Genomic DNA, 24493 nt, shown 5'->3' with positions numbered 1-24493 from the left:
CTAGGTACTAGTAGTGCTTTTAGGAAGTTTATACCAAATGCTATTTGGCGTTTGGAATAAGTTTTAAGAGAATCCTCAGAAGACATGATGGTTTCTTGGGTTTTTTGGTAAAAGTGAGATTGCATGGAAATTGGTGAAGCAGTAATGATTTGAACTCCACTAAGAAGAGATTATATAAGAGGAGTGAGGGCAGATAAGTGGGGGTCGGTTGGTGAATTGTTAGGAAAAAATAAGGAAAAGAGTAAGAAACAAGAGAAAGAGAGGGAGTAAACACAGAGAGGGAGGACAAAAGAACTGAGGGAGATATACAAGAGATAGTAAGGGACTAAGTCTAAGGAGGAGAGGGTGTTTAGGCTGGAAATCACAGGGGTACTTATGGTTGGCCTGTCTAGGCTACGTTTGAAGCTAAGTCTATAGGATGGAAACCATCAACAAATTAATTGGGAGCCCAAATCCACACTCCAACCATTTACGTTAGTAGGTTTGTGGCACCACATTTCTTTAAAAAAAATTGGCAACCAAACATAAAAACACATAGTCACGTCTTCCCCAAACTCTCTTTCACTTTCCTTAAGTTTTACTTTTTCATTGGGTCTCTCCCTCGCTCAGATGGGAGTCGCTGATAGATGGATGTCTGGGTTTGGAGGTTTCGGATCGTTGGGTTTCTCTGATCACTAATCGACAGGTTTTAGATCTAGGGATTTGGGTTTGGTGGTTTTGGATCTAGTTTTGGTGGTGGGTTTTGTGTTTGGTTTCTCTAAAAACATGAGAAAATTTGGGTTGAGTTTTGTGTTGGTTTGAGTTGATTTTGTATTAGTTTCTTGGAAAGATGAGAAAATCTAGCTTGTTTCAGTGTTGATCAAAATATCCACAAAATCCACCATATCGACCACGCCGATTCTGCTTCCACTAGATTTTGCTCTCTCTGAAGCTAGTCCTCTCAATTCTGCTCTCTCTGATTTCCTCTTTGTCGAGTAATTCACCACATCGACCATGCTATTTTCGCTTCCACTAGAATCAGTTACCCATATTTTTGGTTTAGGTTATGGCTTTTGTTATTGGGTTGTTGTTGGATTTGTGTTTGTATTCTTGCTGATGTTTGGGTTTGTGTTTATTTGTTTTTTTTTTTTTTTTGTGTTTAGTTGACAAGAAAAATTTGCTGCTGGATTTGTGTTTGTATTCTTGTTGGGCTTGTGTTTGGTTGACAAGAAAATGCTAGGAATCTAGGCATATGTTCTTATGTTTAAATCTCATAAATATGGATTTGTGTTGTATTCTTGCTGGATTTGTGTTTGGTTGACAAGAAATTGCTAGGAAATCTGGGCATATATTCTTATGTTTAAATCTCATAAATCTGGGTTTGTGATCTTTAGTGTTCTTGTTAAAGATGAACACATCTCTAAATTCATAATTTCCTTCTTCTTTTTTGTTAAAATTGATAAATTAAAAAAAAATAATTGGATTTTGATATGGCATTTTTATTATTTTATTGGCCACGTCATTATTTTGTGTGCCAACACAGCAATTCGTTTGCCACACATGATATTTCTTATATTCATTTGGTGGTAAAAACCAAAACGAAACGTGTTTTTCAAAATATGGACTAAAAGCAGTAAAAATAAAAAGTAGGGACTAAAGTGAAAATGAGGTGAAAATATAAGGATGAAAATAATATTTCGGCCTTAAAAAACACAAAACACACATCTAAAATCAAGGGTTTCAGTTTGAGGAGATTTTGGGCCTTTTTATGAGACATATGAATAAGGCCCTCTCATGTGAGAGGAAGTACTGAATCCATCTGATGGATCAGATAATTTGTGGATGGGCTTTGTGTGAGACTTATGGTATAATTCAATAAGCAAAGAGACATCACCATACGAAAACATAAGTACAAAATACAATCACACATGGCACTTCAGGCAGAGTGCACTTGATCTATGATTTTCTTGCCAGATAGATCATGCATCGGACTCGCACCATTGCTGTAATGTTGGGGCCACAACTCCGACATTTTTCATGTCAAAAATGTTGGCTGGTTCATAAGATGTAGTCCATGTCAGTTAGGGGTATGATATTAGAAAGCTAAAATATTTGAAGGCAAGTATATTTAAGTGAGAAATGAAAATGCAAGAAAAATAACATCAGTATATCACATACCTGCATCTGCCTACTAGACCAAATACAACAGTTATCAAGCAAGCGATAACATCAGTACCAAATATATTTAAAAACGCAATAAGTAAAAACATCACAAGACTTAATGGTCTACTGCCACCATGCTAGAAATGGTCCTAAATAAATGTCTATGCCAACATAACCAAGAGAACTGCATATCTTATTCAAAACCTTTCAGATCAACTTCTCGTTGCGAGACATGGAACAAGTGCTAAAAGTTTATGTTGGAGAAATTTTATAGTTTTAAAACTGCTTCATAGGGTTTGTCCTTTTGACACTGTTAGCATTTGGAATCATTTGGTCTTGTTTCTAGAATAGGTTGGTTATCTTAGCTAATAAAGATCCCAATTTCAACATACATTGTTAACTCTGTATTGAACAGGATCCAGTTTTAAAATCTCTCTAGCCTGTCAATTTGATGTTCCCTTTATTTCAGCTTGCCTAACCCTAAAGCAGCATGATTTTTATCCAACTTCATTGGAACCATCAAATTCAACTTTTACAATTTTCTCCTACTAAACCCCTCCACCAACCTTCTTCCTTTTCTTGTTCTCTCTCTATCAAAGGGTTGACATGAAAGATCGTAGTTTTCAATTAGCAATCTCTTGAAATTTTTCTCTCAATATAGGATATTGAAACATATAACACGATTAGTTTTGCTTTTATTCTGCACCACACATTTGTGTATGCCTCGATCACTTCTATTTACTATAGAGATTTAGCCTTCACTACCTGGCTTCAGTTTCCATTTGACAGAGAATTCATGTTCTCTCAAAGCCTCACAGGTGAAAGTTAGGTGATGTTAGCTGCTTAGAGCTTCAATCCTGACCTTCACATTAGTAATCACTAATTGCAAACCCTGTGATCTACAAGGCCCTTCTACATTTTGAGCTGCTAAATACATTATAAAGCTCTCTTAGTTACACATCAATACCTCACATCATGTGTATACAGTGTTGGATATATCTGTACATCCCCCGAGTTTTATATGGAATAGCACATTATTTAAATGCAAAGCTTGCTGCATGTCAATGTCTTATGCTAAGCAGGTGTCCAAAATTTCAAGAAATTGCACAAATGACAATGTGTTGAAGCTTTCAAACAATGTGTTGATATTTTCCCATAATTTCTCTGTATTTCTATGAGATCATAGAAGTTCAAGATATCATTTATACTCCAGTTAAATCAAGTATCAATGGACAACTTTCTTCACACAAACATACTGCCAAAAAGTGAATCTTTAAGTCAAGAAAGGTTTGTTTTTTCCATAGGAGTAATGCTTGAATGGTAATCCTCTTAGTGGTTTTCTTTTGCCTGACGTGGAGCATAGCATAAACAAGCGGCCAAACACAAGTAGCCAGATCTTATTGTTTTTTTCAAAGCTCTACCTATTACAGTATAAACATATTCTGATGCTACATAGGAAACCATACTAATGGTTCAAAACCAAACAACAATATCAAGGGAGCAGTGCCAATTTCTTGAATACCTTCTAAAATCGTTCTATACATCTTGCAGCAAAGGTTTCATATATAATTATCTTAGCCACATACCTGCAGAACATTCAGTACAACCAACTTAACCCTCCTGGCGTAGGTAGTCTGGATTTTATATATCAGTAAATCATAAAATAGCTTCCCTTATACTGCTATGGTTTGTCCCTTAGGAGCTTCAACAAATGAGAGCTTGTGGGGGAATCCTATTAGCCATAATCCAAATCTCAATAAATTCACTCTTTAAAAAGAGGTGAGAGAGATTTCTATATCAAAGAAAAGAAAGATTGGTTTTACAAGATCATATAAGATCATAGGAAGAAGACAAAAAACACTTAAATAATAATAATAATAATAATAATAATAATCAACATGTCTACATTAAAATGTTTTTTTAATTACCTATTGCAGTTAAGATCATCTTCTAAGATAGGAAACCAAAATATAAGTTTCTGCAAATTCAATAAATGAAAGAACATATTCTAATATTTGACTACTTACCAGCATGTATGTCAGGTGTAGCAGCAGCCGTGGCATCAAAAATAACAGTAACAGATTGATAATCCAATGCTACAGCATCAAAGACAGTCTGCCTGATGCAATTTGGAGTTTGAACACCTATAAAGTGAGGTTCAAACTATAAATTGTAAATACAAACTAAACATGCAGCACTATAGAACATTATCAAATAGGTTCTCCAGATTCTAATATATACAAACCTGTGATGATTAAATTATTAATCCCAGCTCCCTGAAGTAAAGAATGAAGGTGTGTAGCAAAGAAAGCACTAAAGCGCATCTTCACCAATTTATAATCCCCTTCTTTAATCACCAGACCATCAACCAGTTCTGCACCCTCAGTTCCCTTAACAGTCGGACCCACTTTTCCAGTAGTATACAAGTGTTGGCGGAAGAGTTCAACATCTCTCCCTAGTGGGTCATGCTCACGAACAACCTAATGGCATTGAGATTTTATATCATCATCATCATCATCAATGGCTTTGATAATTTTAAGGAGGAAAAAAAGAAGAAGAAAACGAAACATTCACAATCACAAACGTTTTTCCTAGTTCAGTAAATTAAATTGGCTAATTTAACTACTCTTCAAAAAGGTTACTTTTCCATGGTAAGATAATATGCTCCACCAAAAATAAGGTTACTTTTCCAAGATACAAGAAAACCATAATCCCCTATTACTGTAGCAACAATATCTATATTATTGAACTCATCAAATATTTAAAACTGGAATTCTTCCCTATTGATGAAAAGATGAGGAAGAGTTGCTTGAGATGGTTTGATCATGTCCAAAGAAGAGTGTTTAATGCATTGATGAGAAAGAGTGAGTTGATTCAAGTCTAGGGGAACAAAAAAAAAGTAGAGAAAGACCAACATATAATTAGTAGAAATAGTAAAAAGGGAAGTGTCAATGAAGGAAGTAACAAAGAGTATAACTTTGGATAAAATAGAATGGTGAAACAAAATACATGTGACCGACGTTGATCAATCCATTGAAGATCCAAATCCAACCCTAAAATTTGGGACTGTGGCCTCTTGTTGTTGCTTCTTTGGAATTTGTTCGTTTTGCACTAGGTAAAGTGTTTTTTAATATTGCCAGGCCTCTTATGAAATTTAAAGCGGGTAGAGGTTATTCTAATTTTCTTTGGTTTGATAATTGGCATATAGATGGGCCTTTGTATCAGAAGCATGAGCATAGAGTGGTGTATGATACCGGCAGCAAGTTAAATGCCAAGTTGTCTGCATGATTCAAAATGGGCAATGGGCTTGACCTTCAGCAGCTAGTAAAATTTTAAAGTAGCTTATTGTAAATTCAAACTTATGATGAGGATAATCAATTGATAGGGTTGCCTAATACAACTAATAGAAAGTTTGATTGCTCTGAGACATTGGAAGCTCTTTGGATGAATAGTACTCAAAGTTGAGTAGAAATCAATATGGCAGGTAAAGTTATCAGAAAGTTGAAAGGATAACATAATAAAGCAAATAATTTAGATACATTTTGGTTATAATGGTCGGGTTTGAGATGACTAGACAAGGACCTATCCTCACATCGGACCATGCTGTAAAAAAAATTGAATTCAGCCTATCATGAGGTTTTAGAAAGAAACCAGATAACCAACCAGAAGTTAATTCATGGAAAGGTATTTGGTTCTCTGGTCTCATTCCAAAGCATTCCTTTATCTCGTTGATAGCCATCAAGGACAGATTGATCACAAGATATGGAATGGCTAAATGGGGTTATAAGGGTGAAATGCTTTGTATCTTTTGTAGAAGCAGGATGGAAATGAAAGATCATATCTATTTTTTGATTGCTCTATCACCAGGAGAATTTGGAAGGAAATTTGACCAAGTGTTGCTGTGATAAGAAGGTTGGAAGTTAGTAGTCATGAGCTGAACTGGTTACCATATTTGGAGAGATAGGAATGCAAGAACTTACAATGGGTGACTAAGTTGGAAGTGATTAAAGCAATAATGCAGGATGTTCAAAGAAGAGTTAAAGTCAAGAAGAGATTCAGAATAGAACTTTTTGCTGAATTTGGAGAATTCCTTTGAATGTGATTGTCAAGTACTTGTTTTGCTTACTTCTGTGAGAGTTTGAATACTAGCTTGTAGGTAGGAGAGTTACAATTGTTGTTGTTGCTGTTGTCGTTGTTGTTGTTGTTGTTGTTGTTGTTTGTCAAGATTTCTTTCATTGAAATCTTATTAATCAAAAGAAAAGGGGAAAAAATTAAAAATGAAGGCTCCTATATAATTGGTCTTGTACTCTAATTCTTACCAACTCTTTAGTTTCCAAAAGGTGAAAAATCCAACTCAGCTAAACCCAAAAAATATAGTTCTTTTAGGCTTTTTAGTTCATAAAAGGTCTAGAATTTCTCAATTCACAAGCAATGATTGAACTTAAACTTTTAATCTGCTCAACACCCCTTCCTCTACATTTTCTTAGCAAACAAACAGAGCTATGCCTATACGGCTATACCTCAAATCAATCTTTTTCTTGTTAACAGTGAAATTTGAACTTATATATAATTTCCAAGGAATCAAACAAAACCCATAACTCATAAAAGCAAAATAAGCAAACAGTAACAGAGAAAGGTGAATAGAGAAAAGAAATGTATACAAACCCATATAACGAGAATGCCACGCTGCCTAGCAACTTCAACGGCCTTGATTACATTAGGGACTATGGCTCTCCCTCCATTCACTAGCATCTGACCATCCTCATGTATAAAATCTTTCTACCAAAAATTAAAAAACGAACAAATAAATATATAAATATAAAATCAAATTCAGGATTTTTTTTTTTTTTTTTTTAAGAGAGAGAGAGAGAGGACCCCACCTGCATGTCAATAACAAGTAGAGCAGTGTGTTTCCATTTTTCTGCCATGTTCCAAAATCCAAAAACACAACAAAAAGGCTCAAAATTTTTTCTTTCCAAAACCCAAACACAATTTGGAAGGAGAAAGTGGAAGATAGATAGGCTTTTTGCTTATTGGGGTTGCTTTGCTTAGCTTAAAAATATGTAATTTGCTGTTGTTGCAATTTGTTATTTGTTTTAAGTTTTGTGTCAGGTTCAGGCACAGGCACATTCGTATATTTCTGAGTTCTGATATTGGGACCCTTTCTTTTTTTTGGTTTGATCAAACACTGACTGGCTACATCGACATTCGACGATCATCAAACAACTACACAGACAGAGACAGAACAAAACAAACCCACGTGGGAGATAGTGGGACCCATTTTTTGATACGTGTTGGAATTTTGATTAACAACGTTTGCAGGGCCAGCGGATGGATAAGATTCATTTAATTCCGTCAGACGGACTGCGCTAATGAAGATCTTATTGCGGCGGATGTTGTAGTTAATTGTTTTTGCAATTTTTTATAAAAATTAATTGACAACTGTGGGCTGAAACTTAAAGAGTATTTTTATTGGTACGTGGATAATAGAAAAATGTGTTTAATTTACGTATTCAAATTTCAAAAACACCTGCATCATCACTCAAGCTAAAATATGTAAGTTTACAAAGTTGTTATAGTAATTATGTAAATATACATCATTATTATAGCTATGTATATCATTATTTTTATTTATTTTTTTCACCTCTTGTTTCATCAAATTCCTCTCTCTCTTTATCTCTCCCTCTCTCTCTCTCTCTAAAAATAATAATAAACAAAGAATAAAAATTGATTATCTATATAAAATAGAATGAATAGTAGATAATATGATACGAGTGTTTTTAAAAAGTAATTGTGTAAAATAGAAAAAATAAGTTGTTATGTTAAAATAAACAATAATTTTTGCACAAATTGATGCAAATTCTTAGGAGGCCTAACTATTAGCTTTTTACTCCAAAATTTACTTAAGGTTTTCAAAAAATACAAGGCTAGCCCCCAAACTTCCTAAATACTATATTTTTCCCCTAAATTTACTTTAAGTTTTCAAAAGATATGAAGTTGGCCCCCCTAAACTCTTCTTATTTCTTGTATGATACTTCTAAATTAGTTTAATTTTTATATTTACTATTATTTTTGTCCCTCCCCATTCTCAAAATCCTGGTTTTACCCCTACTTACAACACATTTTACATCTAATTCTTTATTTGCATTCCCAACCCATTAAAATAATATCAACCACTACCAAGACTAGAGAAAGAGAGAGTAAATAAAAAATTGAATTTTAATGTTTGTATGATGCTATAGTAACATCTATTTTTTAGATGTTACTACAACATCCTTTATTGTTAGCTTCAATGATGCACAAGCCATTGTAGAGTTTTTTGTTTTTGTTTTGTTTTTTGGTGCTATAGCTACAGGACATTACATTGTCCAATAGGAATGCTCTTATGATTAGCGCATAATAAAAATTGAGTCAATAATTAACTCAACTAAAAGCGATGTTACTTTAATCATAAAAGACTATATCAACAATTGTGAAAAATATTTTATCCTTAATATTACTCTTAACACAATTGGTATTGGGAGGATAAGTAAGAGACAGAGGAGATGAAAGGTATTTGAAAAAAAAAAAAAAAAAAAAAAAAAAAAAAACAGAGTAAATATCCCTCTCTTTTTTTTATTATTTTTTTTTTTTGTTAAAGATGGGGTAGAATCATCTTTCTTGACTCTATAATTTAGAAGCACAACAATTAAACTCTATAAATTTAAAACTAACAAATTAGGGCAAAATTTATATACAGTATTTAGGTGTTGTTCCTTGAGTTTTTCTCTTAAGATTCTGTTATGCAAATTTTTTTTTTTTTTTATGGGATGGAAGTGTATTTTTTAGTTGAGTAGCCACATGGCTAAATTCTAAGAGGGGGAAATTTAAAGAGCAACACTTCAGGTATTATACTTAAGTTTTGTCAAACAAATTAAATCTTAACACAATTAAAAAGGTAACATATTAAACTCTTAACCCATACTAAACCCCCAAAGCAACATCATTTCTTTTTAATGGGCTAAAATTGTGTTACTTAGGTGCTCGTTGATCTAGTTAATTAAAGTTTATTGTCAACCTATCACTCGAATTAACCATAGGAGTCTCACTCATTAATTGAAGAGGTTGAGTGGATTTTGATTATGAGCCTATACTATGATTTTTGCAAGTCTCTTAATTATTCATTGTTGGGTTAAAATGAATTGACCCTTTGCAAATTAATTAATTACTCAAGTTAATTAATTAAATCAAATTATATGCAATAGCATGATAACACAAACAAATCACCAATTATACTAAATGCAACGGAAAATAAATTTGACACAAGTGATTTGTTTATAAATGGGGAAAACTATCGAGACAAAACCACACCGGGTGATTTTAAGGTCATTACTCCCGAGAATCCACTATTATCAATCACAAGCGGTTAGAAGTATAAGGAATTTTATCAAACCCTTTGGCCTATCTCGATATACCAACTTACAGTTGAACCCTTACCTCAATACCCAATTGGACTTGTATTGTAGTGGCAATCTTTCTGTTCAATGCACGAATCTCAACACATGACTAACCAATGATGCATGAATTCTAGTACGTAACTAACTCCACCAACTTGAAAAAGTTGTTGGCTGCAAAGTTCTTTAGTTCATCAACAATGAAAATCAGGAAGCTCCTTGGTCACAAAATCCTTAGTGTAAAGACGCAATAGTTTCTTTAGAGAGAATAATGAACTAGAGAACAATCTGCTTGCATGACGGCTTTTAAAACAAGCCTTATATATGTTTAGGGTTGTAAGAAAAGAAACCCTATACAAATATTTCAACATGGGCTGAAAATTAGATTTAGAAATTCTGATTTCGTAAGTCTCGACAGAAACAGCTTCTGTCGAACTTCAACATTAAATCTCGATAAAAGTCTTTCTATCAAGATTGCTGTCAAGCTTTAATAAACAGCTCTTCTTCACTTATTTCTTGGTCAGATCTTCATGACTTTAACACTTGACTTAAATAATATGTTTCTTGAAATCTTAAACTCATCCTAGATCTACCCAATTACAAGTAGAGTGCATTTTGTCAAAGGATTAGCTAATTACATAAAATATGTCCCTAACATTCATCATCAACATTGTCATTATCATATATTGGAATAATTGACCAGGTTGGCGTATTGGCTACGCTGAAGATTTTCACTAAATGTAATTAAAAATTTGACTCAAAATATCACAATCCAGAAATTGAATAAATTAATATTTATCAAAATAACGTCCATAATTGCATAATAGCTGTAAGTGCACAATTGTACCCAGACCCAAAAACATGTGTTGGGCTCAGGCCCAATGAGCCTTATGCAATAAGATCTGCAGAGTATGGATTTGAAATCTAGGTTCAGAATGTTGAAAGTTTGATTAGCAGACTAAATTGCCTCAATCTACGCAAATGATAAATAAATATGACAAAGGGGTCTCCTCGAACGTAAGCCAATGACGAGTTGTATAAATATTCTCTTTCTGTGCCCAAGTTTATAATTCTTAGTTCCTATTTTTGTTTTCTCAGTAGGAAATGTTGATCCTCTTCTCTTTCCTCTCTCGTTTCATTATATACTTCCCCTTCACTGGTTCATCCACGTGTCATATAAATCTTCTCCCTAGATACCTGTCACTTCCATCGCCACCTTGAAGTCTTCAAACAAATAGCAGGGAGGCTGCCTCCTACTGTTCAGAGGTCATTTCCCCATTAATGCGGCCAGGGAGGTAGATGCAGGGTCTTTAATGTGGTGATAGGAGCATTTTCCTTAGATATTTCTCTCACATCCTCACTTCTAGAGGGTGCTTGGATCACCCTTCTACCCATCAGTTTTTCCATAAGCTTGCCTTTAACCCGTTTAGCAAGTCCCAGGGTCATCGCTGGGCTTGTCCGAGGAGACATTCCTCCTCGGACAGCTCTTCGGACCTTTACAGTGCAGATTGACTTGTCGGCCTGGAGGCCTTGATAAAAAATAAACTGGTACCAGCCAACCAGGCCCAAAGCACAAATATTTGTTCAGGAGTTTTTACCCCCCACAATAGCCCCTCAAAACTTTATTTTTCCCACCCATTCGAGGAGAGAAATAGAGTTTTGATCCGACCAGAATACCTCCCACACGCTTTGTAAACCGCCACGCGTGTGTGGGTCCTTTCATTCCCTGAAAACGCTTCTGACGCTTCAAAACTCGGAACGCGTACATTTATGACCGCAAATTACATCATGTTCCCCACGTTCAACGGTAAGATGGACATCCAACGGTCCAGGTTGGCCCTGAAAATTTGAGCGGGACAAATTCAATTTCGAGTCTGCCTCCCGCACGTCAAAACGCCTGGAAACCCGCGCCTTCATTCATTTCTCCAGCAATCAATCATATCTAAACGTCAATCATTACCCTTTCTCTCCAGAAGCTCGTGAAGACTTGCATAACCAAATCTCGTAAGTTCTTACTTTCTTTGCTCCTTCCTTCTCAGATTACACCCTCGGCTCCCCTCTAAACTTCTTTTCTTCTTTAAACTCGCATCTTCACTTCTCCTAGATGGGTAGATTTAGATGCCTGGTTGATACCGACGCCGGCATGGAAGGTTTTAGGGCCTAATACTAGATTCCCGATGACGTAGGTCTAAAGTATTGCTCAGTAGAAGCCGTAGGCGGGGCTCGAAAAACGGGAGAAGTCATCATTCCCATGATGGCCTTCATAGAAGGTGGAATGACTCTCCCTATGAGAAATGTGACTAGAGAATACCTTCGCAACCATAGGTTATGCCTAGACCAGTGCGCACCAAACATGTTTAGGGTCTTAGGTAGTGTTGACGCTCTGAACGAGCAGATGGGCCTAAACCTCACATGGCACGACGTTGCCTTCATGTACGAATGCCATAAACTCAAAAATGTAGGGTATTACATTAAGTCACGGTCCAGTATAGTCAGGCTGATCTCTTGTCTACCTAAATCCAACAAAGGCATGAAGGACGACTACCTCATCACCTCAGGAAACTGGCATGACGGCCCTCATTGCCCAGTCGTATGGGGAGATCCAGGTGTGACTCCTTAGGAGTTAAATTCCTTAACCCGTGATTCGATCCCGCCGCCTTTACTGCTTTTCACTTTTTATTGCACATTATTCCTTTTTGTCTTGATGTTTATCACCAGTCTGACCATGTTTGTCTTCTCGGATGCTTCTTCTCACAGATAAACAGCACGTACGCCCGCGCTTGAGCTTCTGCAACATTACCGACTTAAATCGCGTCCTCTGCTCAGAAGTCTTCATGAGTGAAGATTTACAAGTGAGAGTAGCACACTTGATATTAGGATATGATCCTATATCAGTGGACTTCCAGGAGATAGAAAACGCAACCATCGCGGGGGATAAACGACGTAGAAGGATAAACGTGGCAAGACCAAGCTTCCTCTCTGACCATGATCTTCCCGACGATCCCACCACCATTCTGTACACACGCCCTATCGCAGCAATTCCCTTCTCGGCGCACTCCTAGACAACCGCCGTCCAAGAAGAGCAAGCGTCCTCGCCGCACTCGTTGGACGAGGAGATAGACCAGTTTCAACTCGAGGACGTCGAAAGGCCTCTAGGAAACCCATTTGTCATTCTCTCGGATAAGGAACACGAGCCCGCCGAGACTTCGGGGATACAAGGTTTGGTAATTGCCTGCCCTGACCCCAGCTCCGAAGAAGAAGAGATGGACGCCCTGAAGGAACTGATGCAGAAGAGGGGCGCGAGAGTCTCTAAAAAGGGAGCAGGTGGGTTACAGGCCCCCTCGTCCTTGCCCCCACCCCCTCCTCCGTCTGATCCTAAGCCTCCCGTTGCGGAACCTAAGAAGAAAAGGAAGGGTGAGGCCGAGGAGGCAGATGGGGAAAGGCAAAAGAAGCAGAAACAACAACAACAACAACAACCCCCGCAACAAAGACATGACAAGGGCAAGGGACGTGCCTCCTCAATGGAAAGCGGGGAGATTAGAGACCTTGTCAAAATGCGTCGTGCACCGGCTAACTGGTCTCCCGAGCTTAAGCTGGACGGGGCACCCATCTCTAGCCAGTCCAACATTAGGATGTTCCAACAAGGCCATGCTCTCCACCTGGCCAATGCCTTGGAACGTCCTATCTTGCTGCCCAAGGACATGGAAGCTCTGGACAAGATGAACCAGTCCCACTTGTTCCTTTCGCTAAAAAGGGACTTGGGTTTGGTAAGTATTTAAATCTTATCTTCACCTTTTTTTTTTTTTTCATTACACCTCACTGTAGGAGACATTTTTATGCGTTTGATATTTTGATTTTTTGTCACAGGCCATCCAGGAAGTCTTTGCCGCCGAGAAGTGGGTGGAGGATTCTCGAAAGAAGGTTGGACTTGAACTGGAGCTTCGGCTAGAGACCGAGAAGTCCTTAGGCCAGGCCCTCGCGCAAAATGAGAAGCTCACAACGTAGCTGGCAGAGCTAAAAAGAGAAAAAGATGGTGCCGAGGCTAGCTTGAGGACTATGAGGACCCAGGTGGAGGGGCAGCGCAAGCTTCTTCGTCAAAAGGATGAAGAGTTATCCAAAACTCAACAGGAACACTCCGACTTGAAGGAGGAGCTTGTGAAGATGAAGGACGAGGCCCGCACCTTCAAGGACTCACTGGAGGCCGCGAAGAAGGCTGATTACAAGGAAGGGGTAGCAGCGACAGAAAACCAGCTGACAGAGGAGTTCGTCGCGCTGTGCCGAGAATACTGCCAACAAGTTTGGGGGGAAGCCTTAAATATAGCAGGGATTCCTTCAACTTCCAAGCTGAGGAAGCCCGAGAACATCTGGCTTCCCCTAGACATCCAGGAGATAGAAGAACTTTCTCCTGTCACCCCTGCCCCTGAGACAGCTCCTTCCATGCCCCCTCTTGTGATCCCAGAGCCCGTTCCTGTTCCTACAGAACCTACGAGTTCTAATAAAGAGAAGGAACATGGTGAAGGTGCTGAGAATGCTACAAGCCAAAGCGCCGAGCCTATCATCCCTCCACCAATAGCAATAAACAAAGGAAAACAAGTCCAATCCTCTTTTGAAATGGAGCTAAAAAGCACTAAAGCGGCCAGCACTTCCGAGCAGAACCCTCCTTCAAAAGCTTAAGGCCGAGCCTAGGACTTTTCCCCTTTTTTATTATGTAACAAAGACTTTCTTTGTAATGTACATCAGAAGTAATCAATGAAAGACTGTCTTGTTTAATCTTTATTTGACTTGTACTTTTTAATATAAGAGTTCTCATCAGCACAAAAAGATGAATGAGTGGAACAACTAACTCCACTTTCAATATTTGAACTATCATAACTTTAAACAATAGTACACATGCTTAGCTTACACTTTACAAATTACACCTCGAGAACATAACATGTGTGACACAATGATGAATGACTACCAACCTAACTTAGGATACAATTTGAGGCATAAAGTGATCAAAATACTTCATCAACATCTCAACATCAATACGACATGGATTTTTGCTAGTATTTCTAAAGTAAAGTATTCAAGGACCTAACATAAATAAACTTTGTCCTAATGATAAGTACGATATCAATTTGTACAAGGTACGTGGGCCGAGAACCATACATACCCAAATTCTTGTTTGATACTTAGAATCTGTAACTTGAAATGTTAATTTCACCAAAGTAGGAGGTCTATTGACCCGGCGTAACTAATGTTCTATTTAACAAATGATAAGACATCAATTTCCACAAGGTATGTGGTCCGAGGACCATGCATGACTAAGTTTCTGTTTGATACTTAAAAATTGTAGCTTAAGATGTTAATTTTCCCAAAGTAGAAGGTCTGTGGACCCGGCATAACTAAAGTTCTGTTTAATAAATGATAAGACATCAATTTCCACAAGGTATGTTGTCCGAGGATACTGCATCACCAAGTTTCTGTTTGATACTTAATAAGATATCAATTTCCACAAGGTATGTGGTCTGAGGACCATGCATGACCAAGTTTCTATTTGATACTTAAAAATTGTAACTTAAGATGTTAATTTTCCCAAAGTAAAAGGTCTGTGGACCCGACATAACTAAGGTTCTGTTTAACAAATGATAAGACATCAATTTCCACAAGGTATGTTGTCCGAGGACACTGCATCACCAAGTTTCTGTTTGATACTTAAAAATAGTAAAAGATAAACCCAAATACATATTCATAATTTGAACCACGAACGATAAAAGCACTTTTTATTAATAATAATACCTTCGAAGGTTGTTTACATTCCAGGGGCGTTGTACAATTTTTTCATCTAGATCAACTAGCCGATATGATCCTATGCCTACTACAGAAATGATCCGATAAGGTCCTTCCCAATTTGGTCCTAGCTTTCCCCAAGTTGGGTTTTTGGCAGTACCCACAACTTTCCTCAACACCAGATCATGGGCGCTAGTGGCCTTAGCTTCACATGGGCATCATACCCCCATTTAAGTTTCTGCTAATAATAAGCCATTTGGACCATAGCGGCCTCTCGCCGTTCCTCAACCATATCCAGGCTTTTCTCCAAGAGGCCGTCGTTATTTTCTGGACTGAAAGAACTCGTCTTTAGCATGGGGAAACCAGATTCTAAAGGTATCACTGCCTCGGCCCCATAAGTCATAGAGAATGGTGTTTCTCCAATGGATTTGCATGGCGTAGTTCGATACGTCCATAAAACATGTGGTAGCTCCTCTACCCATCTACCCTTCGCGTCATCCAGCCTCTTCTTGAGTCCACTGACTATGACCTTGTTAACGGCCTTGGCCTGCCCATTTCCCTGAGGATAAGCTGGGGTGGAGTATCTATTTATGATGCCCATATCACTACAATACTTCCTAAAAGCTCTACTATCAAATTGTACGCCATTATCTGAAACAAGTGTGTGGGGTACCCCAAATCTAGTGATAATATTCTTCCAAATAAACTTCTTGGAGTCGATATCCCTAATATTTGCTAAGGGCTCAGCTTCGACCCACTTGGTGAAGTAGTCAGCTCCCACAAGTAGCCACCTTTTGTTTCCCACAGCCCTCGGAAAAGGCCCTACTATATCCAATTCCCATTGAGCGAAAGGTCAAGGACTGGTCAAAGGATTAAGGACTCCCCCAGGCTAATGAATGTTGGGAGTGAACCTTTGGCATTGGCCACACTTTCTTACGTAATCCTGAGCTTCCCTCTGCATATTAGGCCACCAATATCCCTGAGTCAGAGCCCTATGAGCTAAGGACCTTCCCCCAGTATGGCTTCCGCAAATTCCCTCATGCAATTCTTCCAAAAGTGCCTCCGTTGACTCAGGGTGTACACATAACAAGTATGGTCCGAAGAAGGAGCGTTTATACAATTTCTGATCCTCGGATAGCCAAAAACGAGGCTCCTTTCCACGGATCTTATCTGCCTCAAACTTGTCCTCGGGAAGAACGTCGTTTTTTAGAAAAGATACCACAGGGTCAATCCAGCTAGGTCCAGGCCTTATCAGGTGGATACGGACGGCCCTTACAGTGGTCAAAGTGGGTTCTAGCAAGTCTTCAATGAGGATAATCCTAGGCAGACACTGAGCCGAGGATGTCGCCAAGGTGGCCAATGAGTCTGCATGTGTGTTTCCACTTCTAGAAACGTGAGAAAGGATAAAAGAATCAAATTTTGATTGTAAACATTTGACCTGGGTCAGATACTCCTGCATTCTTGGATCCCTAGCCTCCATGGTCCCCATCACCTGGCCAACCACTAACTGAGAATCCGAGAACATATGAACTTCCTTTCCCCCCATCCTTCGCACCATGTTCATACCGACCAAGACCGCTTCATACTCGGCCTCATTATTAGTTACCGAGAACGCTAATCTCAATGATTTTTCAAAGACAATTCCCTCAGGGGATACCAAAACAAGTTCGACACCAGACCCCCTCTAGTTGGCTGCCCCATCAACGAACACTTTCCAAATCAGAGGTCCTTTGTCCATGATCATGCCAACTGATTTTTCATCCATGTGTGATTCATTTTCAGTTTCTTCCAACAATGGTTCAGTAAACTCCGCCACCAAATCTGCAAGAACCTGGCCCTTCACCGAGGTGCATGGCATGTATTTGATATCAAAAGCTCCCAAAATAGTTCCCCACTTAGCTACCCTTCCGGAGTAGTCAGCACTTCGTAACACCGACTTGAGAGGTAGTTGGGTCAAAACCACGACGGTGTGGGACTGGAAGTAGTGAGAAAGCTTTCGCATGGCATGGACTACGTCCAGAAGTGCCTTCTCCAAGGGCAAGTAACGCACCTTAGCCTCATTCAAGGATTTGTTGACGTAATAGACCAGTCTTTGCACCTCGCCGTCGTCCCTTATAAGGACCAGGCTGACTGCATGGACGGCCACAGCTAGGTACGCAAACAGGACTTCATCAACCGCCGGCCGAGACATAATGGGTGGCCGGGAAAGATATTCCTTAAGTCGCTGGAAAGTTAAAGCGCACTCCTCGGACCATTGGAATCCTTTCCATTTATTTAACAGTTGGAAAAAAGGTCTGCACCGGTCAGCTGACCGAGAGATAAATCTGCTAAGAGCAACGATCATTCCGATCAACTTCTGAACTTCCTTTGGATTCCGAGGTGGTTGTAAGCCTTGGATGGCCCTGACCTGCGCCGGATTCACCTCTATCCCTCTATGAGTCACCATATAGCCTAGGAACCTTCCGGAACCCACCCCAAAAGAACACTTTGAGGCGTTAAAGCGCAGCTTGTACTTTCTAAGTATTTGAAAGGCGTCATCCAGATCCTTTATGTGCGTGGGTATTGTCTTACTCTTCACTACCATATCATCCACATATACCTCAATGGTCTTTCCAAGTTGCGACTCAAACATTCTGCCCATCATCCTTTGGTAAGTAGTCTCTGCATTCTTCAATCCGAACGGCATCACTTTATAGTAATAGTTCCCTGTTGGAGTAATGAAGGCAGTCTTCTCCTGATCATCCGCCGCCAACGAAATGTGGTGATAGCCCTGGAAGACATCTAAAAAGCTCATCCGAGGATGTCCGACCGTGACATCCACAAGCTGATCGATGCGTGGCATCGGGAACGAGTCCTTTGGGTAGGCTTTGTTTAAATCTGTGAAGTCCACACATACTCTCCACTTTCCGTTCTTCTTTTTCACCACAATTGTATGCGCCAACCACTCCGGGTAGAAAACTTCTTTAATAGCCCCAGCCCTTTTGAGCTTGAGCACTTCTTCTTTAACAGCCTCGGAATGCTCTTTATAGGAACGCTGAGGTGGCTGCCTCCTAGGCACGATGGCAGTGTTGACGTTTAAATGATGACATATTAAGCTTAGGTCAGCCCCCGGAGCGTTGTTGGGATCCCAAGCAAAGACATCGATGTTGTCCTTCAAAAACTCCACCAATTCCATCTTCTCTTAGTGTGGTAAACGTACACCAACTTGAAAGAACCTTTCGGGATCATCGGCTATCAGAAACTTCTCTAAATCTTCACACATGGCTTCCTCTGCTGTCACCACATCGGGCGCATCCAGAGTCGTTAATTGCTATAAGTCCTTCATAACCGAGGCTGAGGACTCTGATTTGGCTTGATGCAGTACTGCAGCCGATATGCATTGCCTTGCCACTACTTGGCTGCCAAGAATTTCTTCGGTGAATCCCCCCGAGGGGAATTTTACTTTAACATGCAAAGTCGAGGAGACCACACCCAAAGCGTGCAACCAAGGCCTGGCAAGGATGGCCATGTATGGGGAATACGCGTCAACCACAATAAAATCCACCTCGACCGTTTCTGAGCCAAACTGTACGGGCAATCAAATCTGCCCCTTTGGTATGATAGCCTTCCCTTCGAAGCTTATTAGTGGCGAGTCATAAGGAGTGAGGTCCTCCAGCTTCAACCTTAGCCCCTTAAATAAGTCAGGTTACATAATATCCGTGCCGCTGCCTTGATCGATCATCACCCTTTTGACGTCGTAATTTCCTATCCTCAAAGTGACCACTAGGGCGTCATCATGGGGTTGGATGGTCCCAACTTATCCTCCTTTGAGAATCCCAAGACAGGCACATTCCCCTTAATCCTCTTCGGATTCGAGCCTGACTCCTCAGCCTGGGAATGTGCAACCACCATCACCCTGGTAGGAAAAGAACCGGTCCTACCAGGTGCAGCGAAGATAACGTTAATTATTCCCAAGGGTAGCCGAGATGAATTGTTCTTCTGATTATTTGAACCTGACTGACTGCCTTGTCCATTAGGTTGGTACAGGTACTGCTTCAATTTCCCTTCGCTAACAAGTTGTTCCAGATGGTTCCAGAGGGTCCGACACTTCTCGGTAGTATGACCCACATCTTGATGGTACTAGAAAAAAAGATTCTGATTCCGCTTCGTAGGGTCCCCCGCCATCTTACTAGGCCATCTGAAGTAGGGTTCCTTACGGACTTTCTCCAGTAGTTGGTGCACTGGTTCTCGGAATACAGTGTTAACTGCTTGAGGAGTGGCTGAGCCAGACTGCCCAGAGTAATCTCTCTTCGGCTTATTGTTACGATACCTGTCCGACCTGAAATCCCTTCTCTCCTGCGGGATAACCTTCGCCTTACCCTTACCCTGCTGTTGATCTTCCTTAACCCTTTTGTACTCGTCAATACGGTCCATGAGGCGACGTATACTCCGTACGGGCTTTTTGGTCAAGGATTTCCTCAAGTCGTGGTCAGTGGGAAAGCCTACTTTAAAGGTATTGATCGCCACCTCGTCAAAATCTCCATCTATCTCGTTGAACATCTCCCAATACCTGTCGGAGTATGCTTTCAACGTCTCACCCTCTCTCATGGCCATAGATAATAGCAAGTCTAACGGTCAAGGAACTCTGCTGCATGTAATGAACTGAGACGCGAATGCCCTAGTAAGTTTCCTGAACGAACTGACAAACCCTGACTTTAGACCATTGAACCATCTCATAGCAACAGGTCCCAAGCTAAAAGGAAAGACTTTGCACATCAAGGTTTCGTTGTGAGAATGCACCGCCATCCTCTGATTAAAGTGGCTCACATGTTCCACCGGGTCTGTCCGGCCATTATAAATGGTGAAGGTGGGCTGGGTGAACCGCCTAGGGAGCCTTCCATTCTCAATCCTGCGTGAGAAGGGCGATTTGGAGAGTTGGTGTAACGCTCGGCTCATAGCGTCGTTCCCCAAGCCCCTGGAAGGGAGTTTCCGATGCCTAAGACTCGATAGGTCATCCTCTTCGCAAGAGAAGGTTTCGATGGGGAGAGTCCTGGACCTTGAACTGTAACTGTTTCCCCGGGATTCCCCTAAAGAAGGATTAGGTGGGGGTGAAGCCCGTCTTCATTTGACACGGTGCAGCTTCTTCCTGAGGTGGTCAATCTCCCTCCACATGCCCTTGGCATCATTCTCATGGGTGGCATTGCCTCTACCGCATGTATGACTCGCGCCAGGATATACGGTATGAACACTTCCTTCTCGATCCCTCCGGTGCTCAAGACGCTCAAAAAGATCTTCGGGCTGTGATCCTTGAGATGCTGCATGATGCGAACCCAAGCCTGCCATGATGTTCCAATTCCTTCAACGCTAGATCCCCACAGACGGCGCCAATTGTAAGTGCACAATTGTATCCGGACCCAAAAACATGTGTTGGGCTCAGGCCCAATGAGCCTTATGCAATAAGATCTGCAGAGTATGGATTTGAAATCTAGGTTCGGGATGTTGGAAATTTGATTAGCAGACTAAAGTGCCTCAATCTATGCAAATGATAAACAAATATGACAAAGGGATCTCTTCGGACGTAAGCCGAGGACGAGTTGTATAAATATTCTCTTTCTATACCTAAGTTTACAATTCTTAGTTCCTGTTTTTGTTTTCTCAGTAGGAAATGTCGATCCCCTTCTCTTTCCTCTCTCGTTTCATTATATACTTCCCCTTCACTGGTTCATCCACGTGTCATATAAATCTTCTCCCTAGATACCTGTCACTTCCACCGCCACCTTGAAGTCTTCAAACAAATAGCAGGGAGGCTGCCTCCTACTGTTCAGAGGTCATTTCCCTATTAATGCGGCCAGGGAGGTAGATGAAAGGTCTTTAATGTGGTGGTAACAGCCTTTTCCTTAAATATTTCTCACACATCCTCACTTCTAAAGAGTGCTTGGATCACCCTCCTACCCATCAGTTTTTCCACAAGCTTGCCTTTAACCCGTTTAGCAAGTCCCAAGGTCATCGCTGGGCCTGTCCGATGAGACATTCCTCCTCGGACAGCTCCTCGGACCTTTACAGTGCAGATTGACTTGTGGGCCTAAAGGCCCTGATCAAAAATAAACTGGTACCAGCCAATCAGGCTCAAAACCCAAATGTTTGTTCAGGAATTTTTACCCCCCACAATAGCTATTAGGAAGTCTCACTCATCAATTGAAGAGATTGAGTAGATTTTCATTATGGGCCTTTACTCGCAGGTTTCCCAATTCTTCGTCATCACCATTGTCATTATCATAGGTCGGCACAATTGCCCAGATTTGGGTATTGGCTACCTTAAAGTTTTTCACTAAATGTCCTTAAAAATTTAACTAGAAATAATAGAATCTTGATATTGAAAAAAAAATTAAGATTAATAAAAACTGTGTTTTTCCCAATTCTATAAACAAACAAACACATCTTTAAAGATTCATATAAGGTGACCACACCCCACTCTATTTCAAACACCGTGTAAGATGTGTAAACTCGCTTCAAAATCATTAAATTTTACTAAACATTTTTTCGATAAATATTATTGATTATAAATTTATTATATATTTATGTTATTATTTATATAATATAAAATTATTCATTAATAGATCTATAATATCATTGGTTTTGCCCTATAGTCGGACAAAAATTGGTCTAGAGAACAGAAATATATCCTTTTTCCAGTTCTCAGTCCAATTTTTAAAGCCTTGATAGTGAGGAAGACAAAAGAATAAAAAACCTCACGAGGGAGATTTAGAGAGAAAACAAGAACATAAAGAGGAGATAGGATGGATGTGGGCCCCGTGAAAGAACAAAGTTGCCTAGGCTGCCAAAGAATGGGCCAACGAACTGGGATAACAAAAATCCCAATTCATATTTATCTCATTGTTCGGGTTTATAAACATTCACTTTCACTAATTTAAGTTTTGAAAAGTAATAATCATAAGCAAACACCATAAGTTAAAACTAATTTTAAAAGAAAATTAATTTAATTTTTAAAAAAAATTAAAAGCACTCAATTTCAACTTTTGTCTATAAATTTACTTATTAGTACTAAAATTTACTTCTTCTTCATCTATTTATTTTTTGGGTGAATAAAAAAAAAGGTTAGGAGAGGTAACCAGTGTAGTTTTCCTAACTAGATGTAACTATAGTAACATCCTAATTGCTTTCAAGCAAGACCCGTACTCTCTTATTCTATATTGAGATGGAATATAAAATACTACAATACACTGTTAGTGGTGATACTTGAACCCAAGACTAGAGTCTTGTTGGCCTGGTGGTTGCCTCTAGACTACTAACCGTGTTGGCACATCTTTATTTTTGAAGGAGTACTAAAATTTAGTTAGGCATGAGAGATTTTGGTTTAAGAACGTTACTACTTACTACTACTTCACTATCCAGTATATATCCCCAACCACCATGTCAAGTTGACGAAATTTGGGCCAGTCGCGATCTCAGTTTTGGCCTTTGCTATGAATACTGCCTTAGTTAGAGATGGTCTCAACCCAAAGCTTGATGTATCCCTCTTTATTTTTTTGGTGAATAAAATTGACTATTAGAGCATTCTCATCAAAGATGTTAAAAATGCTAAATCCTATTTTTTAGCATTTAGCATTTTTAACACCTCAAATCATAAAACATGACTACAATAAAGATGCTAAATGCTAAATATTTTAGCATTCAACTACAATGATCTGTCATTGATAATAGCTAACTATAACTGGATTGTAAAAAAAAATATTATTTTATTCCTCACGAGTCTGATCTCTCTCACTATTCTCTTCTTTCTTTTTCTCTTATAGGTCTCTTCTCCATTTTCTTCTTTCTTTTTCTCTCCCCGGTCTTACTTATCTCTTTTCCTCTTTCACTGGCATCAACTGATAAATCGCGGTGGTAGTGGTGGTGTTGAAGTTTTATGGTTTTTTTTTTCTTTTTTTTTTTTGGAGGTAACTTGTGATTCTAATGGTGGTTGCCACGGTGGTGATGTGGGTCTGATTTGGTGGGTCTTGGTGCTAGTGGGTCTTGGTTGTTTTGTATCGAAGGTGCCTCAGCGACGGTTTTGATAGGTCTCAGTGGTGTTGTTGATGGGTCTGGTGGCACGATGGGTTGTTGATGGGTCTTGGTTGGTGTTGTTGGGTTGCTCGATAGGTCTCGGTGGTGTTTCTTAGCGAAAATGCATGGCTCAGTTCGTGGGTCTCACAATGGGTTCGGGTTTGTGATTTTGGTGGGTTGTTTTTCTTTTTCCGGTTGTTGGTGCATGGTGATGAGGTTGTGGGTTTAAGTTTTGTGATTTTGGTGGTTGGGGATTGTGGTGGCTGCCGGCTAGTGGTTTTTTTTTTTTTTTTTTTTTGGTGGTGGTGGCCGGTAATGGTTAGCTATGGGTGTGGCTGTGGTTTGCTTGGATTGAGAAGAAAGTGGTGGGTTTCTTCCGAGAAAGAGAGAGACATGGATAAGAATAGAGAGAGAAAGAAATATAGTGAGAGAATAAAAATAATAATATTTAAATGAAATTGTAAAAAAAATAGAACATTTGATGTTTGGTATATTGTAAAATATTAAGTGTTAAAATTGTTAAAGTAGTGTTTTGAGATGTTAAATGCTAAAAAATTTGACTCTCTTGATGGGAATGCTATTATCAAGTATAAAAAAAATTAAAAAAAATAAAAAGGTAATGGGATTTATAGGATTCATTTTTTTAAATTGATTAGAAAAAGCAGGTTTTTGATACAAGATAAAATTCTACTCTAACCTAATCTAAGTGTATATGTGTGTGAAGCTTCCTCTTAGAGACTTGAACCCCAGTCTTTATGCCTTATACCCCACAAGCACTTATACTTGTGGAGTGACCATCGTACCAAGAGTGTACAGTGGTGAAAAAAAGCAGGTTTAAAAGTGCTTGCAAGTTGCAACATTAATTTATATATTTTGAAATTCGAATAACTCATCTTTTTAACATAATATATTGTAATCATGATTTTATCTAATCATTTCAGCTAAGATTAAACTTTGTTTGAGTCAATAATTTTATATATATATATATATATATATATATATATATATATATATATATATCTTCATCTTTTGTTAACTCTAACATCATTATCTACATTCTTATCCTCTCTTCAAATTATTTCTCGCCCTCGCACCACTCAGAG

At 39.2% G+C, this 24493-nt stretch overlaps 1 protein-coding gene across 1 annotated transcript; it reads right to left on the bottom strand.

Annotated features, from left to right (window-relative positions):
* Positions 1–1633: 1633 nt before the first annotated feature.
* LOC142634056 (putative inactive nicotinamidase At3g16190) lies at positions 1634–7366 on the bottom strand. The gene is made up of 5 exons (XM_075808326.1): positions 7023–7366; positions 6808–6921; positions 4388–4622; positions 4170–4286; positions 1634–2032 (listed from the first exon to the last, which is right to left on the bottom strand). Exons 1-5 carry the CDS (start codon positions 7068–7070, stop codon positions 1959–1961), a joined length of 588 nt encoding a protein of 195 aa, XP_075664441.1. The 5' UTR covers positions 7071–7366; the 3' UTR covers positions 1634–1958.
* Positions 7367–24493: the final 17127 nt, after the last annotated feature.

This window comes from Castanea sativa, chromosome 5, assembly GCF_040712315.1.
Source record: "Castanea sativa cultivar Marrone di Chiusa Pesio chromosome 5, ASM4071231v1".
Lineage (NCBI taxonomy): Eukaryota > Viridiplantae > Streptophyta > Magnoliopsida > Fagales > Fagaceae > Castanea > Castanea sativa.
This window is presented reverse-complemented; position numbering and strand designations above follow the sequence as displayed.